The sequence below is a fragment of the Strongylocentrotus purpuratus genome, unplaced genomic scaffold (genome assembly GCF_000002235.5).
Source record: "Strongylocentrotus purpuratus isolate Spur 01 unplaced genomic scaffold, Spur_5.0 spur5_contig_838, whole genome shotgun sequence".
Classification (NCBI taxonomy): domain Eukaryota; kingdom Metazoa; phylum Echinodermata; class Echinoidea; order Camarodonta; family Strongylocentrotidae; genus Strongylocentrotus; species Strongylocentrotus purpuratus.
In genome coordinates, this window is record NW_022145544.1 from 1,607,957 (window position 1) to 1,627,804 (window position 19,848).

Genomic DNA, 19,848 nt, shown 5'->3' on the forward strand with positions numbered 1-19,848 from the left:
CACAATTTTAATGTTATGTTTCAGTGAAATATTCATGTCTATAAAGGGTAACAAACAAACAAGTGATTATCTAAAATTATATGGGGAGATGCAACTAGTCTAAAAACATCCAATATCAAAAGCAAAGTAAGTACTTCTTCCAGACAGAATAGAAAAAAATACACAACTTCATGGGCTTTTAATCTGTCAAGTTTTAGTCCTCCTGAGAATTGAAATGACATGCGCATGGATGGAATTGTTTTGTGACGGTGACCGGTAGGGTCCCAACTGTCTGTCTGCCTGGCACTCCTTGATTACTCACACAGTTTGCTGTAGGTGGGACTGAGGCTGAATCTTTTATATCTCAGCAAACTTTCCACTGTCCAGGAAGGAACAGTTAATGAATGAAAGGAGGTACTGGTCTACAATGTTCCAGGTGGAATAAGGCCAGGGGCAACGCAGATGACAAGAAAGCCATGAAGGGATGGACTGCTTTGTATTGTATTGTGAGTAAAACTCTTGGGAGGTCCTTAATGGATCCCTGGAAATGTCTGTGAAATTTTAGGATAGAAAGGTCAGTATGCAGGGTCAAATCTTGAACAGTTGAACTTTAGCGATTCATTAATGAATGTCCTTTATTATATATATTGTATCGTTACACTTGTCTAATAAAGGCATACAGACAGTTTTATTTGTATTTATTTGTATTTGTATATTATTAATGGTTTATACTCCTAAGAATAGTATTGGCACTAAGGATTTGCTTGAGTCTTATCCAAGTTCTCTGCGTCAGAAATTCTAGGAAACAAGGATAATGAACAAGCAAGGGAGGGGTTGGAGGGTGCTAAGGATCAGAGGGTGGGGTTCAAACGAATTTAGGCACAGACAGTTTGGGATTAGTTACATCCCAAGGGGTAGAGGGTCCATGTAGGTACCTCCATTCGGGGAGGGATCATTACAAGACCATATCTACACAAGTAGGGGGTGAAAAGTGTTCCATCTTCAGTTATATCACACAAAGGATGAAGGAACAGGACTTAAAGAAGGAAGGCAGATGGGGACATATGCATTTCATGTTGGGATCATTTGAATCGAGATGTGTAGAAGATCCACATGGGTTTCCCCATTAGGTGAGGGATCCTTAGAAGATCATTAAATCCACAGAAGATTGAAAAGTGTTTCATCTTCACCTATACGGTGCAGGTACTGAACTTTATCATGAGATTCAAAATGAGTCAAAAACTGAGATTTAAACACTGAAAGTCAGAATTAATCACATTCCAAGGGAAAGAAGATCCATACAGGTACCTCCATTAGGTGAAGAATCCTTACAAAACCACATCCATGGGAGCTATGGCTGAAAGGTGTTCTATCTTCATCTATACCACCCACATGATGGAGGAAAATGACTTCAAAAAATGAGGGCACACAGGAACGCAGGAAGCGAGGCGATCGGAACATGATAGGGAGTTAATTTGAAACAGAAGGATGTCAACCAATGTAATGAGAATGTGAACAGTGTTAAGTTTCCTGCACAGGGACCCAAAGACACCGCACATGAATTCAGTATACAGACTTAAAGGCCAAGGGATATATGTACTAGATACAAACTACATTCACATTATCACATTACTTGCCACTTTAATTACAAAATTATGCAACAAATCTTATAATTTGGAGTGCATATGTCTGTGCCCTCAAAGTTAAACCATGCATTTTCTTTTAAAATGAATTTACTTACAAACATGCATCCCCTTATCAAAATATGGTATATATTTCTATAACATACATGTACAAACAAACTCATGTTATACATGTCTATTTTTAGACAATCTAAATAAAATTACAGCTATATCATTAATGATCCAAATATGGATTATTAAGAGTGGAAGTTGTGGTATCAAAAATTCCTGAGCGTGAATCTGACATTCTTGATATACGCTAAGCCACAAAAGCCAAAAAATATTCAAGGGGCAGGATAATTACACTGGTAATGTCAAGATCACATGCGTGACCTTTAAGAGCAATGGATGATCAGAGCTGGTCTATGCTTAAATTAGGACACTAGGCTTCATCACCCAAAGGGAAATTGAATCTTGGTCCTCTGGGTTGTGAAAATAGACTGCCGTTCGTGGTGACGTGGAGCAGCTAGGGTGGGACCGACCTGGTGTTTGTCGCAACCTTGACGTAAATACCCCGAGTTAAAATTCTTTCACACTCTATTAAAAATCCTAATACGATGAAGAATAAATCCATATGTTCCATCATGTCTAAAGTTTGTTTACAATGAATTTAGATCATAAATATTTTAATTATATCTGGCAAGCAGCTTTATTCACTTTTTTTATCTTAAATCACAAGACTTGAATAAACAAAATATCAAACTTCCGAAACCTATAACACAATGGAAACCAAATACAGATCCAAAGTTATATTTATTTAGTTAAAAGTTATAGCAGTAAATTTCCTGGGGGCGGGGGTGAGAATAATCAACAGCAGATTGATATTCTTTAATGACCTACACAAAAAATGAAATGATAAAAAAACAAGGACAGATGTTGTCTAGCATTACAAGGGTCTGATGGTTTTCTTACTGATAACATGCATGCTATATAGGGTGCAACAACATTACAAGTTTGTACAAATATTTGATCACTAGTCTCATACAAAGAGGCCACTTTTATCAACTGTTTGAAACATTATATGCATACTTTAATAGTAGGAGTATATGAAATATGATAGGAATATAGAAATAATGATTAAAATCAAACAATTAAAACTGTCTGCAGCCCCTGTATTGAAACTACATGTACGGGTTGCTTAAGTGTTGAAGCTAGTACATGGTATCATGTAACCTTTCTTCATTTTTTCATGTGAAGGGGGTGAATGTACTCAACCACCCAGGCAGATCAGCTGCAGAAATCTTAAAAGGAAGTGCAATTACAACGTATCTCTGAATAACCACAATGAATCTCTCACAATGTTCTGATCAGTCTACGGCTGTTGATTCTATGCATCTAAATATACAGGGGCTAAAGGGGGGGGGATGGGCACCCCTCTCCTCTCTCTCTCTCCCCCCTCTCTCACACACTCTTCCTCTCTCTCTCTTTGGTTCTCTCTCACTCCCTCTCTCTCTCCTCTCTATCTCTCTCTCTCTCCCATACACTCACTCACTTCTAGTAATCAGTTTTACAGGAGATCTTTCAATCACTTAGATTTCATGTTAACTTTCAAGGAAGACTACATGTCTTTTGGCGATATGTAATGCACTATTGATTTTAAAACATGATTGCTTTGTTGGATCATCATGAACAGAAGTCAGAAAGCAGTTACTTCCCTTCTTGTCACTATCACTCATTTGACTCTAGCAAGAACCATGCTTGAATCCACTTAGATCAGACAATATGGAGTCGCTTGGATGTTCTAAGTCATGAATACTGAAGTGCTTATAAACCAGACAGATATCAAGTTAAAAGTCTTTTTGTTCTCTGCTACTGATGAAAGGCATACAAAAAAGCATACACTAATTGATTATATCCCCTTATCATTGGTTTCTTCTTCCTTCTTTTTCTTCAATTTATTTCTATGGTAAGCTACTTGCAAGCTACATTTTAAACAGAAATTTTGAAAAGTGGGTATAAAAATTGTGAACTAGAAAATGGACCCTTACACGAAAGTGTCTCCCTCCCAGTCTTTAGGGGTCAATGTAGTTCATATCTTTATCTATCCAGCCAGTTATCTATCAATCTATCTGTATCTTTATGTATTATCTATCTATCTATCCGCATGCTTCTATAAGTAGCCATTATCCGGTTAATGACCGATAAGGGATAAATTTTGCTTAATAGAAACTGACTTTCTCCGCCATTATCCGGATAATGGCCATGAGAGCTGTGATGTGGTCACGGGCAAAATTATAATGCAGGGGAAGCTAACCGGATAACGTAAGTAGAAACTCACGCCGTTCCGATTGAGTGCACATAGCGGAGAGAAACCGGAAATCGGAGTGATCACGTGATCAGAATATTTTACCCCGACGCGCGCGACACTAAAATCCCAGGTTCACCTAGCAGTCCCACAATACTTTCCGGTGACCTTAGCCAGAGTTCGAAGAACTTTTATTCACGGCCTTTTAACCAGCGTAATCAGAGAAGAGTACCATATTTATCCGGATAATGCGCATAGATAGAAACTACCCTTCCCTGGCACTACACGCTATTTTCTACGAAACCTTTTAAACGGATAAATTCAGTATAACTAATAGAAATAAGCTGTATGTCTCATAGCTTGGCTGCTTTTGAGTCGCGAAGTGATAAACCCTGAGACATTGTTTCTCCATAACTCTTTATCAAAGATGTTCAAAAGACATTCCCAATCACTAGAAAGTGATTTCAGTAGACTGGACTGTGTGAAAAAGAAATAAAAATGATAACAAAGGGGTACTTACTCATCTGCGGCAAGGACATTGAGGATACTGGTCCAGGCTGGGAAGTCGATGCCATCCTCCTCCTGCTCTATGGCATTACCCAGGCTCTTCCGCCGGATGCCTTCCACCTCTCGCACCATGGGAATGATGGAGTATGGGGACATGAGCTTCTTGGTCAGTCGGTCAAAGATACTGATGGCTTCCGAGGTCTGGTCATTGACCCAATGGGTGCAAACCTCATAGGTAGTCTGTGAAATAGGGGGAGGGGGAGGAGAGAAAGAGAGAGTGAGATATTATCAACTGTGTCCACTGTTCATCTATTACGTTGACAAGAAATATGATAAATATATATAACTCATCTCGAATCTGCAAAAACGGCATTAATGAGTAGGCCAATTTTCAATATATACCTGACTGTTGTGGATTGCCCTGCTACATACACCTTTCATTCATACATGAGACAAACTATCATCAGTAAAAAATGGGAAAAAAAAGAGCAACAAAGATGTTACAAGAATATCATTAACACTTTGCTACATGTATGATTCACTCATCACCTATATATGAAAACACTTCATTTGGAACTGACTATTGACAGCTTCAATTTTCAATTTGATGACTGCTTGTACATCAACTTGTTCATCTATTTCAAAAGAATGTTATTCTATTGAAAATACAGACCAAAAACCACAATGACATATATCTAATGCAGAATTCCAAGTACAACATGAATGTACATGTAATTACATAAAGTACATGATTTTGTGCTATATGAAGGCCATACAGGATTAGGCTGAATAGGAGACACAGAAACTGTTAACAAAAGCAACATTTACACTGCAACCAAAAATCATCAATTTTTCTCACATTCCGGTGCCGGTAATTGCATATTAACATAGCAACTCCGGCAAACACAACGCAAAATCCACCTCTGGATTGTGGTTTCTTTAAACGCCTGCCAAAGATTTCACCAAATTTTTGCGGTGTAAAAGCAAACTGTGGTAAGGCACTGATTTTTGCTCACGTGACTCTCCTCGCTTCAGTGTTGATATGCATGCAGGGCACCGACGAGTTGCACATGCTCTTTGCTCACCAAAAAAATCAGTATGAGCAAACTTCAACATTTTTTAATGGGTATTTCCAGTAGTGTAAATAGTAGACCAAAAAAAAAATCAATGATTTTGGTAAATGGTGTTTGGGATGAGTAAATTGGCCTATAGGCCAAAAAAAAAAAAAAAAAACATGTTTAGCGTCCTATTTTTTTGACAAATAGGAAGGAGGAAGCCCTTTTTTTTTTCCTTTCAAAATGGCCGCCCAAAATTAGAAATAGACTCATTTTAGCAGTGTTTTTCATGTTGTTTTTTCTTTAAAAAAAAAAAAATTTCAAAAAAAAAAAAAATTAAAATTTTCAAAAAAAAAAAAATAGGAGGCGGCCCCCAAAAAGGAAGCAGGCGGGGACGCTAAACATGTATATTTTTTTAAATGGCCATACATTGATATCATTTATAAAAAGGGTCTCTCTTACACAATAGTAGTAACCACAACACATACACTCTCATTTTGTTACACATAGCACAAGAGAGAATGGGAAATGAGCAAAAAAAACACAAATATTTTAAAGACATTTAAGTTGAAAGAAGTAGGCATGAGACAGAGCAAAGAACACATCAGGCTAGTACTCAACTCTTATGAATTACCATGGAGCATTAATTGAATTCTGATCGGAGATTACAATGAGGTATATCATGGCATGATAGAGTGAGAAACATTCATGTTGCATTCATGCAGAAACACAACATGAAACTATCGGGGCTCAAAATGTCAACATAATATCATTGCTAGGAATCTTTAAGAAGTGAAAACTCACTTTATTTCTACACAAACCATATGCCAACACAAATCCTTCAAGAACTTAATTCTCTTTTTTTCCTTTCCTGTTAACTGCTCCCTCCCTCACTAAGAATGATAATACAGAAGAAAAGAAATAGAACAATGAATGCAGCCTTCATAGACAAGGATACAGACTGAGCTTTGTTCCCTTGACTAGAAAGGAAATGGATCAAATTTTTCTAAAATAAATAACCTATAATTAAAAAATAGGTCACAGGAACATAAAATCTGCCAATATCACAACAATGTTGTTCCTTGCCAACTTTCCACTACTCTCTTGTCAATCACTATTACAATGACGTCTGAATTCATAAAAGGATATCACAATTTATACTAAAAATACTTCTCAATTTATGGCTACTAATTTATATTTATACAAATGGTTTTAAAAAAATAACCAAGGATATTTTACATGTTGACCACTCCAAAAATGTTTCAAAGTGACAATGGAAATATAAGAAACTTGTGTTATTGAGAAAATGAGCTTTACAATATGTAGGAAAGTTAGGATTGTGAGAGGAATGATAATGATAATTTGAGAGACAAGTACATTCAAAGTCATTCTTATAATCTTTCTACCAAAAAGGCACAGGATGACAGGCATGTGTATCTCAACTTGTTCAAAATGCAAGTTCATCATCCTTATTACAGACATAACAGAAGAACCCTAACTGATCAAAAAGCGAATTAAAGTTAAAGGCGCTTGTCAGCAAGTTAATTGGTCATGATGCGCAAGTGCCGAAAGTGATGACTGCTTCTGTTATATGCTTTTTCCTATCTCCACTTCTTGTTTCTTGCTTCCCCGGGTAACCCTAGCAACAAGCAATAAAGAATACTTTACTGTGGGAGAGCCAGGCTAATAATTCTTGGAGTTAACAATCTACAGGTCTGTGATGCTGGCGAGTGATGTTGACACATTCATATCCTTTCAGATGATCCCTATCTTGAATCATAGCAGCGTCCAAGCGTGGTTTACATCGACCACCTCAACATACAGACAGTTTGCGCCTATTTTAAGCACGAGGGGGGACCGTCTTTGGCCTGGCCAAGACGGAGAAGGAGAAGAGGTGGAGAATCTAAATTCATCTTGACGTAAACAGGATCTGCACCGAGGAGGTGAGCAGGTCAGCGTGACATCAGAATCACCAGACCAATCGAGGACGAATGAACTCGGATCGGGTTTGGATACAATTATTGCCCTGTCGAGGATTGATTATAGTCTGGTTTAATTCTCTTTCGGATCAAAGATAAGATGAGTGGAAGGCTAGACAGGTCAAACCGTTCAATATCTTGCTGATAAAGCTACCACAGGCAAGGAATATACTCATTAGAGTGATTCCATATGTGTTGTATGAGAGACAAAGACAACATTTCCACCCTACTGACAGTACACATAACTGATGACAATTCGTCGCTGTTTTCACGAAGTGACGGTAGTGAAAAAAAATTGCATTCACTTTGCGTTACGATTTTCCTCACTACCGTCACTTCGTGAAAACAAGGAGGAATTGTTGTCTGTTCATTATAGAGTGAAATCAGAAAGAATGATTTAAGTAAATGGTGATAATGGGTGAATCTATGCAGATAACTTAAAATATATAATAATGCATTGAATATGACACTTAATTTCACAGACTATCGCACGAGTAAGGATTTTAATTTTTAAACCCATCCCTATTTTGATTATTATCATATGTCACTTCTTAGAAAGGAATAATGCAAACAATTTACTATTCTAAACAATTATATTTTCATTTCAAAGAGAAGCAGCACAATTAAAGAAAAGTAGGAGTAGGATTCAAAGGCAAAAAGGGAAGTAAACAGGACATTCTTTTGCTGATGGAAAATAAATTACATGGTTAAGCATGGACCAACTTTTAAAAGGTTACACGCAAATTTGGAATATATTAGTAACAAAAAACCGGATAAAGTGCCAAGTTCAAGCATACAGATATTGTTTCAGAAATATAAAGACAAGGAAATGACATGAAGGGAACTAATATTTGTAGAGGGAAAAGAAGCGCAAAAAAAAGACATCATACAATAGTGCCAGCATTGCAATACACACTGATTTTCTTTTGAAAGTATGAATACAAGTTTGTTATCGTGTACACTGCAAGCAAGTGAAAATGCAGAAGATAAGTGATTTCAATGAGTAGAAACTGTAAGGCGAAGAATTAACAAGCAAAGTTTTGATATTAGAAAAAATATCTATTTCATCGTCTCACCTCAGAGAAACGTTCAGTCTCAATACTGGGCTTTTGAACCTTCTGTATAAACCATAAAATTATGAGTTAAAGCAGGAAAGAAATCATAATAAAACCAATTAATAGTGCACAACAAAGTACCGATACGTGGTGCATTAAAATGGCAATAACACAAATCATATGTGGAAGAAATTAGTAAAATCATAAGTCTAATAGAGCATGATAGTTTCCATATCTACATTCTATACACTAAATACATAAAATATGGCACAACAAAAAAGAAAGATCATTCTCTTTTCATTATCACATGTTCAAAAAACATTTCCCTCTAGTAAATTTTATTTTTAAATTCCCTTTTACAATTACAAACTATTGGAACAGTAGCTTTTTACACAGGAAATTGTAGAATTTGTTTAGCGATCTTCTACACTCCAAAGTTGTTGAGCTCTCCTACTCTTTCACTAACCATTTTATGCTTTAAAATTAATACTTATATTTAAATTGATATCAGGTTCAACATTCCCATTAATGGGATAACTTTCTGTCAGACTTGTAGATTGTATGGATAGTCCTAGCTAACACGAATATCTATCACTTTTTGAAATTGAAACTTTATGATTAATTAATATCAATCCCTTCTTGAAATGGAAACTGGCATATTAACTTTTAAAGGGGAAAGCAGGAAAGAGACACTTTCTAATCAGGTCACAAGAAATAAGAAAATTTGATGGACAATGGGAAGTGATTCTAATGATGTAATGGCACTTTGCCCATGCGGCCTACAACCCTCACATGGTAGGGCTTACATAACACTTGTACACCTTGGATGCTATACATGGATCTAACCCAACCACAATCACAATACATGGCCATAAAATTGGATTATGGGAAGGGCAAGAGAACGGGGGTACACTGGAGGCATCGATCTTCCTTCATTCTATGACAGTCTATAGGACACTGCAGGGAAAACTTTGTCTCTCAAAAGGTATGTCTTCATCAGCTCGAGATCGCCAAATAACTGCTATTTCTGATTTGGGAAATAAGCCAGAAGTTACAAATCGCATCTTCATCAGCTCGAGACTTGACCTCGAAACTTGAAACTCGAGCTCAGGAACTTAGCTTGAGATATTTTGCTCAGTGTTCGCGCATATTGCGAGTCTTCAGGCAGGTTAAGATGCACCGAACAAATAGCGGGATATCTTGGGATGATTATCTCGACCAAATATCCCGCTAATTGCAACTGCGGGCTGATGAAGACGCAAATTAACTGGATAATTTGCGATCGGGATAGTTAAAATAGTGGGATATTTGGCAATCTCTAGCTGATGAGGACAGGCCTAAAGAGAAAAACACACAGTGGCTGGACGTGGGCTGACCAGTAGGATGTAAACTACGGCCATGGGAAGTTTAGAGGAAGACCTTAAAGGTCATTGAGGAAGCGTCTTATTGTGACGTCCCTTGGGGTGTCGCCAATTTGGACTTGTCTGAGGCTAAACAATTTTTTGTCTACCCTCAAAGAAGGGGAATTTTGGTCATGCAATCAACACGTGTTGTCTACCAAGGGGTTTTGCACAGGAAGTAATATAATGTCTATTCTTCCATTGCCAATAAGTCCTTTCAAATGACGTACATGATCATAGAATAACATTAAGTAAAGTAATTTGTTTTATAACAATATCACTTGGTGTTCAATATTCAAACTTACATTTCAGTATCTGTAGTTACAAACAATGGTGGTTCAAGTAAAAAGAAGTAGGAATGTCAACTTTTCACCAAAATAAAGAAAACTTATGGTTATAGACAATTCTGTTTCTGCATTTATATGATTTACAAATAGGAGATAAGAATGCTTCCATAGTGTTCTAGTAATCTTAATTCCCATTTTATATGCGGTAACATTTGTATACGTTATATGATATCATGCTATGTTTAAACATGGCTTGATGAAAAAGTGCTTGATTACTGATGGGGTAATACTCTTAAAAGAAGACAATAAATGTAGGGTAAAAATGTTAGTGAGAGCAAGAAATGTAACAATAGTCAAACTTGTTTATTTCTCACCTCAGTAGTATCCTCATCCATAGTGAGGGTCTTCCTGACTTCTGATTTAGCTCCAGAGCGATCCCCACCTCTGCTGGTAATGGTAGCGACCTCCTCATAGAGATGTGTTTGGTTAATCTCATTATCTCTGATGGTCGATCTGGAATCTTCATCTCCAGTCAGGACCCCTGAATCATGGGAGGTGTTCCTACCAAGCTTAGAGGAGTTTGATGAGAACCTCTCCTTGTAGATCATCTTGCTGTGTCGGCTCAGAGTCAAAGGGATACGCTTCATCGTCCTGTGACCTGCTCCGTGATTGGAACGGCCCGGGAGGCTTCCATGGATCACGCGGGAGTTCGGTTTGGAAACCTGTGCGTAGGTGGGGTTGCGCATGATTCCATCCGTGTCCAAGCCGAAGCTACGGATGAGGCTCTTGCGGACGTCGGCGCTGGAGCGATAGTACCATGTCCTGCGTGGCTTAGGTGGTGTACCTTCCTCTGCTTCTTTCATCAGCTGTCTGTCCCCACTCGGGAGGCAGTGGATGCTTTTAGAGATGACATTACGCATTCGGAGTTCACCAAGGTTACAGATGTTCTCAAGGGAACCCATGGACTGTGTCTCCTGCTTCTCTTCTTGGACAGCATCCTCGCTACCCTCTGTGAACGTGGCACTGACCGAACTGACCGGACTGCTATTGAATACATTCCTATCCAGATTGTCATCATCGTCCATGCACACGTTGTCGTACACTGGATCATCACAGAGACCATTCTGACCTGCGCTAGAGTCACTGGCATACTCCAAATCCACAGACTGTCCATCTTCAGCTGCTGGAGCTGGAAACCCAAACGAGTTGTTGACATCACTGCAAGTCGTTTCCTTATAGTCACCACTATCCTGGTAACCATCATCTGAGTCCAATGAGTCACCACGGAAGTTCACGTTCTCTATTCTGATATCCTCACCGAAGACACTACCTTGACGTTTCTCAGCAGTTCTTTTCTTGCGCAAAAGGTTTGCTGTGATAGAATTATAGGAGCTGTTTAAAGACTTTTTGAAAGACCGGGTGGTGACTTTCCCCTTTTCATCGCCATTGTCCTTCTTCTCCTCTGGCTGAACCTCTTCATTCTCATTGACATTATTGATGTTGTCATCAGCATTGCTAATGTCTGATTCACTGGTCTCCATCTCACAACTTTCTTTCATATTTCCATCATGTTCCATGTCTACTTTGATATCTTCTTCTGTCCTAAGAAGCATACATGTTGATTCATCGCTGAAGACGGACTCCTCACAACTCTCGGTGGAAGCCTGCTCCTTGAGTCTGGTTTCCCCCGAGTCTGGACGAGGCGTCTCAACTTCACATTTAACAGTTTGCGACATTTCACTTTCAATTGCATCTACACTGGAAGAAGTTTGACCTGAATTGTTTTTGTCCGTGTGAGCATTCATAAGCCCAGACTTTACCAGTGCCTCTACAATGTCTATCTCTGAATACTCAGAGAAACGGCTCCTTTCATCCTCCATGCTTTCCTCTTCTTCCTGTTTGGGAATACATTGTTCTGTTGCTTCCACTTCACTTTTCACACACTCGTCTTCAATTCCTGCCTCACCTGTTACCGGACAAGCTTCCTGAGCTCCAATTTCAATTTTTTCATATCCATCGTCATCCTCCCCTAAGTCATCAAACAGAATCGCGAGGGAAACCCCAAAATCGTCTTCTTCCATGGAGTCCACAAGATTCTCCATGCTTGCACTTCGGCTTTTTAAAACTTCCTCCTCAGTCATAGGCACTTCGTATCCATCTACCTCAGATCCTTCAGCCTCATCAAAAACTTGATCATAATCCTCTCCCGATGCCTTTCTATCAGCTGCATTTTCATGTCCAGCAATCTCTTCAAGCTGAGCCATTAGAGCTTCAAGCTCTGTATAGTCATTCTCATTGGCATCAGTCTGCTTCCCTTCATCTACCTCCACCTTTTCATAAGCATTTATATCCTCATCATCCTCTTCCTCTAAATTTCCTCTCTCGGGTTTCGAAGGACTGCCCGCCTCATCTCCACCAGTATCATGATCAATGTTGATAACTCGTTCGTAACCATGATCATCGTCCTCTCCTTCGACAGTTCTCCACTCCTTTATCTGAATCAGTGGCACTTTCCATTGACTCGATTCCATATCGCTGTCCTCATACGGTGCAGATGGTGTTGGGCACTGGTACTTGATGTTGGAGTCATCCACAGCTCTTGAGACGGTCTTACCCATCTCGCTGTCCTTCTCCTGAAGTCGTTGTTGGGCGATCTTGATGTCTCCTACGCAGAAAGAGTGTCTCCTGCGATAATTCGGGCTCCCGTCGTCCTCGAGCTCTACGGTCTCAATGGCGTTCACATCCAACACGTTGGAAAAGGTGACTCTCCGTGTCTGCAGGTATTCCTTGGAAGGGCCCAGATCTACTTTAGCCTTCTTGGTCCTTGGCATGGAATGCGACTTCTTTGGAGTCCCCAAAATACTGCAGAGAAGACAGGAATAGAATAGAAAATAAATGTTAATATACCTTTCAAAATAGTGACCTGACAATTAACGTCTATTATATTAGTCAGAATGGCATAAATTAGATTGCATGCTGCCGTAATACATTACCTTGCCACTGAATTACTACAAGCTTTTGCTGAGACTTGTGTAGTTTAGTAAATAACATGAAGCAAAAAGGCAATTAATAACACTGCATAGTCACATATACAAGATTTTTTATTAATGACACAGCAGTTAAAATGGCAACTATAAGCCTTACACTATCGCAGTCTAGGCATGTACACTCTTGCAGTATTCCTATGTGTGCATATTCAGCCCGTACCCTAAGGCATTCTCATTTTATCAGCGCACCACACCTATTGCAGAATCATGAGTGAAAACAGGCTGCACTGCTCTTAACGACTCACTTAGTTTTTCACTTTGAAGACCTATAATTTGCATCCTGCCCCCCTAATCACTAAGCCTTCTGTACTTGAATTTTATTTTTGATTGGATTTTAACTTGTCAAGCCCTCGCTGCCCCGCAGTTGTCAGACACTGGACACGAGGGGAGAGACGCGCCAACAAAAACACAACAAGAGCGTGGGGTGAGGGACAGACTCTCAGAGGGCGTGTTCAAAACTCAAAATAAGATGGAAAGATAGCAACATAGTATGAGTGAAAGATTGTATTAGACAGCTCACAGCAAGTAACAGAAGCAAGAACTTAAAGGACTCTGTATAAAAATCCCAGTAAAAGACAGAATAATAACAAAAAGAGGGATAATTTTTTATAAAAGTCAAATGGGTAGTCATAATTAGAGAAAGGATAAATAAAAGAAATCTGTTAAATAATACAATAATGAAATGAACACCCTATCGATAGGAGAAACCATCACCATCACTTTATTACCATGGGTGCAATATCATGTACAAAAGTCTACTGTTGTATAGGTTCCTGATTGGGGGGGGGGGGGGGGGGGTCAATAACTACTATATGATTGTAACATGCTGAGAGAAAGCAATGCACCAGTAAGCATCACTCGTTAAATAAGTCAAGGTCATTCTTTACCTATATATAGTTAGCAGTGAAATAGTGAAGTATATATTCTATAAAGTGTCAAGGTGCTGCTGTCATTCACAATAGCAAAGGCCTCATCCATCATAATGCAAACATATCCTTTAACTTTTATAGGTCATCAGAACTGCATACTGGCTTGTGTATTTTGGGGGTTAATTTTGCTGATATTTTGTTACTTGTTTTCTCTCTCTTTTTTTTAGAAAAATGTGCAAATTAAGCTACTACAAAGATGAAGAATCAAATCTTTAAAATCCAAAATTTCAATAATTGACATTCAAAATAAAAATGACGCATCACTGCAATGAATCATTGATTTCTACATGTATATAAGAGCTTGTCTCAGTCAAGAAAATTTCAGGTTTCAAAGTGAAAAATCATCAGACCGAACAAGATACAAATCCTGATCAAAACAAGTTAGGGACACTTGCAAGAAAAGTCAAACTGATGTAACTTTGGGCTTGTACATGCATGGTATGTTAAAGAGTAACATATATAAAATGAAGCTTGCTGTAGTTCTGAAGATTTCATTGCACACATAATAAAATACACTGTTGCCATAATACTATGGATGCATTTTACTTGATGAAAACATTTCAAAAGTACCTTTAATTTATTATCTATTGATCAATTTGCTGTATGTGCAAAACAGGAAATGAATCGAAATGCCAAATATTACAACAAACTATTACTGAAAGAGGACTCATATATAAATCTAACACCATACCAAAAAAATGACAATTAATATCCAGTAATGATATCATATTGAATCGGCTGATATAAATATGATTCACGACAATTGCATGGATTTTTCTTTTAGTAAGTGGGATTAAAATCTTTTGTTGGAAGTTCTGAATGCGTGAATCGGTAGCTCAGCGTACGCAAACAAAGTCTATTTTTAGGCCGCCCGCTGAAAGTGAAAAACAAAAATGAGGAACAAGGGGGGAAGCACGCAGGACAGGGTCATCACCTGCCAGTTAGGCTGTCATAATTTGGGACAAACGTATAAGAGGGTTATGTGAGTGGGCCTGATTCATATCCTGTGCTCAGGAGAGGAAAGTGTCTCTCCCTGTGTCGGGAGGGGGCAGTGATATAATTGGGCAGGGAAGGGTTCGGAGTGTGTGAAACGGGTGGACTGGAAAAAAGGGGCTGTTATTAATTGTCTGCTGTATCTTGAATGTATTGATCTTGCATGTTATCACGATTCTGTGATACATTGCAGGCATCTACCTCTATTTATATCATGATGTCAGAATGCGAAAAGAAAGGGAGGGAGGGAGAGTTAAAGATAGTTGAGGAAAGAGAGAAATAGAGAGAGAGAGGGAGAGAGAGAGAGAGAGAGGTACAGGCAAAATAATGAGTAATGAGAGTAAAATGAGATCAAGAGGGAGATAAAATAGAAAGAGAGGGCAACAGACTTACAGACAGACAAACAGAAAGAATACAGTGCTATAATATAGTTATCAGAGACCCCTATTGGCTTTACTGAAAAGGATTTGATGGAAGGGACACAGATAGCATGGGGTAAACTTGGGTAAACTTGGGTAATTTTCAGGCAAAGCTGTTGTTTCCTTCAATATAACAAGAGGTAATTAGAATTAATCTAGGATAGCCAATGATACACCATCACATCTCATTTAATAACCAGCATTCTCATCATCCTAAATTGATACTTTTGATACTTTTGGATGATGGCAAATAACAAGATCACCTACAAAATCTAACCTAACATTTACAATCTAGGTTGAAAACTTATTATACACCGTCCACAGGAAGACTTATGGATTCGGAAATAAAGCTGACCTCACATATCAAAAGTTAATCCCACACAATTTAAGAAAGAGTCTGTCCCATAACCATGACCATTAAGCAGGTGTAATTTGCGAAAGAATAAATGATTGTATCCCCATCAGCTATGATCAGAATCATGGTCACCTTGTTACTTGAGAGCAAACTTTAAGGAACCACAGGTTTCGCATGATGGAATTCGACAATCCCAGAATGCAACAGGTGATAATTTCTCATTTATGAAGCAGAATCACGTCATCGAACCCTAAGATGTAAATTTGATCCCTCTTAATCCCCTTCCTTGGCCATTTTCATCAAAAGTCATCAAAAGTCAATGTTTGTGGTAAGAACCAATTAACCCATCTATGTACTTTTACTCCATTAAAGTTTGTTTTAAGAATCAACCTGACAAGGAAGATTATTGTCAAATTAGCCTTGATCTACCTTGACCCTAAACCACAGCATTGTCTGAATAATGATAATGATGACTCAAAACTAAGAACAAACATCCACTGATTTTGTAAGAAATTGACTTTGGTTGATGAGAGGAATACAAATGCATTATTCTTTACTCCTACAGATTACAGTTAATCTTGAGTTTTTTTGTACTTATGTGTAACATTTCAACCGAATCATGTTAATAATTAAGCTATGTTAATACTATTGTACATGTATATATATACATCACTGTACCTTTGTAAATTGACCCTTTCAGCCTTGTGCTGCTGGTCGATCATTATATACCAATAAATGAATAAATAATAAATAAACATGACCTCCTTTGTGCAAATGTTATTTGAACATAAATATGCCTTCCAGCAAGATTTTGTCAAATGATATATTGAAAGTCAAAACAAACTTTCTACTGTTTAGAATTATTATTTTTTAGCCAGTTGCTATCAAAATGCAATTTCATTTACCAGAATTCATGATGAGCTTTTATGCTACTTTATAGGATAGGGAAATTAATAGACAGAGAGGCCTGACCATCATATTATTAACTCGCTGAATGTCAATGGAATGTCAAGTCTGTGATCACTAAATCTAGGAAATAAGCCTAGCTATCATTTGGTCTCTACAAAACATGCAGTCTCAATATTTCTCCCAACTATACAAGTATACATGGTGCCACCAACATTGACAGGGAGAAAAATCTTTAATTCCACCCTTCATCCTTTTACTGATGTTGTCAACATCCTCGGCAGTCGTCTAGAGGATTAATAGAACTGTATCTATTAAATGGGTGGGGTGCGCAGACTAAACAGATCAAAATTTTATAATGCTAATCCATCCATATCCTAGCCCATGCACAAGGAATAGAACCAAAAAGAAGGAGACATAGAATGAAGAAGGAAAAAAAAGTCAAACAGAGGAACATATCTTTTTAAAGCCTGTAGAGAGGGATATGCTCACTAAAATGAATGTATTTATTTTCATTGGATACTACATTTTGAACAATAATACAAATGAATGGTGTAATGAAATGATCATGTGACATTTATGAATAGGAGCAAGAATATAGTTAAACTCATAGGCCCGAATTCACAAAGGAGGTTTGTCGACAAACCTTGGTTTTCGTACGTCATATGACGCGTTTTACGCGTTTTTTACAAACCTGGTTTGTAAAGAACAAAAGGAGGTTTGGCGAAACAAAAGGAGGTTTGAGCTCAAACCTTGCTTTGTGAATTCGGGCCATATTGACTAAATTTTGATTAAGTCAATTTCTCGAAAGCAGAACTGTTTTAGGGGCTAAATTTTCTAGTGCTTATAATACATACACAGGGGCATCCAAATATATCAACATTTCAAAGAATTACTATATATTCAATTTTCAAAATTTCCCAAAACTTTGCAATACCTTTAAAAGTGTTAAGGTTTGTTACAAATTCGTTTTTATCAAACTAATGACGTTTTTTTTTTAATGGATAAGGATCCACAATAATCAATGAAAAATATACACAAAGTCTTTCCTCCGACATATTTAAAGTGTTTACTACAACCATCTTTGGTTGAAATGCTACAGCATGTCCACCCTATATGTATATGACTGCCTGTGCTAACCTGATGACTATTGGTTAGAATTTACTCCTATTTTTGTCCTTATTCTGTCTGCTCATTTCCTGATGTCTTAATCAGCTTGTTGAAACTTGACTTGATGTGGAACTTCCCGGACAAAAATTATCTTCAGAATTGTTTGCTTTTCCTATTTCTTTGTACTTTTTTTCCTTCTCCCATCGCTACGATCGAGTTTCCTTCCCTCCCGACATGATCTTGGAGGCATCATATAAAGAATGAGTAATTCATCACAGACAGTGGAATAGGAAAGAAGCAAGGAAGATGAAAGATGATTTCAACCAGGTGAAGATTAAGATATCCTCATCTTAATCCACAGAAGATTAGGCTAAATTCTCGGGATCGTGCTGGCTCACACTGTACGTAACGTTACACTTTCCCCTCTACTTCCTTTTAATCATCTACAAGAAATTCTCAATCCTCCGAACATATGGAATCTTTAACAAAAATCATTATGCGAAGGAAACTTTCCTAATCCTTAAGTCATCTCACTGATATTTTCTCATTACTTAATCCTCTCATTTTTTCCTTAAGTTTTATTGACATCAAATAATGGGAGCTTGCTTCTGCACGTACCAATCACTAATCAACTCAATTAATTATGAATCTCCCTTGTTTAAAATACTCCCCTTTCCTGTTCTCATATTTTTTTCCTGACATTTTGCCACTTTTGCCAATGCACTGCATAAAATGTATCTTCCTCTACATTAACAGGGTTTCAATAACAAAAGGGAAGATTTACTTGTGATTTGATTAAAACAATTAGGTTACATGTCTGTGTAACAGCTGTATACAAAATAATGGTAACTACAATATCATTACCACCCCATTATGAATACCCTCCACTATAAAAACATAAGTTTTTGGCAAAACAAAGTTAGATTGTTCTATTGCTTCTAATATTTTTTTCAATAATTTGGTGTTGTGACTGCAAGCCAACAGAAATACATTTCCTTGGAACAGATATGTACAGATCCAATTAATGTTAATTTAGAATCTTCTAAACTAGGAAACATAATTTCCAATATTCACAATAGAGGATTAATCTAATCACATCAATGATGTTGAATTCCTTCCTGTTATCAAAGACAAATTCTAAAAACCAGACTATCGGAATACAAAGGGTAAATTTATTTCCAACAACAGGCTTTTATCCCATAATTCAATTGAATGGTGTTTATATGACACTTTGCATTAGAGAAGACAACTTACAACAAAGATGATGCTATTGTTGGTCATAATTCAATTTGCATCTGTCAGTGAGTATTCAGGCAATTTTAGCAGAATTTTTATCCCACAAAATAGTATCAGGATTTATCAATTTCGGGGGGTGCAAAATATCAGACCTTACAAAGAGAAGGACAAAAAGCAAACAAGAAAGGCAATTTGATTATTATCTAGACTTCTGATGTTGATTCATGGAGACACTAAAGTCCACAAAAGAGTTCCAATGGTAATCTCCATGTAATTTCTAGTGACAGTGGTTCTCTTCTTGGGACTGGTTTCTATCCACAAGCTCCTAATGTTCTGTACCCACAAGGATTGCATCTCTGACCGTACGACCCTGATTGTTTCTGACCGGCCAGTCTCTAGATAATTGGAACTTTTTTCTCTCAAAAACTTCACACTTTTCATCTTTTCTGCTCCTTTGGATCTTATCTTGGAAACTTTCTACTTTTTTATAATTTTGTTCGGCAAAATATGGTTTGGGGCTGCTGATTCACGAGTCGTCATGGAAACCCGAAGTGATTCACGGGAAGGGTCAGTTTGAGATAATCCCTCTCAGCTTCTTATACCATCACACGATGGAGCTTGTTACACATGTTGACAAGGCGTGTTGTCACTCCTTGTACTCGAC

At 37.7% G+C, this 19,848-nt stretch overlaps 1 protein-coding gene across 1 annotated transcript in view; it reads right to left on the reverse strand.

The window, feature by feature from the left end:
* The window catches only part of LOC115918674, a 47,912-nt gene that overhangs the window by 11,195 nt on the left and 16,869 nt on the right, over window positions 1–19,848 (reverse strand). Inside the window, exons 3-5 of the mRNA XM_030986573.1 lie at window positions 10,564–13,051; window positions 8,524–8,565; window positions 4,427–4,653 (exon numbers count right to left, since the gene is read on the reverse strand). Of these exons, the coding sequence (XP_030842433.1) occupies window positions 4,427–4,653; window positions 8,524–8,565; window positions 10,564–13,051 (2,757 nt within the window). The remainder of the gene's footprint in view (window positions 1–4,426; window positions 4,654–8,523; window positions 8,566–10,563; window positions 13,052–19,848) is intronic.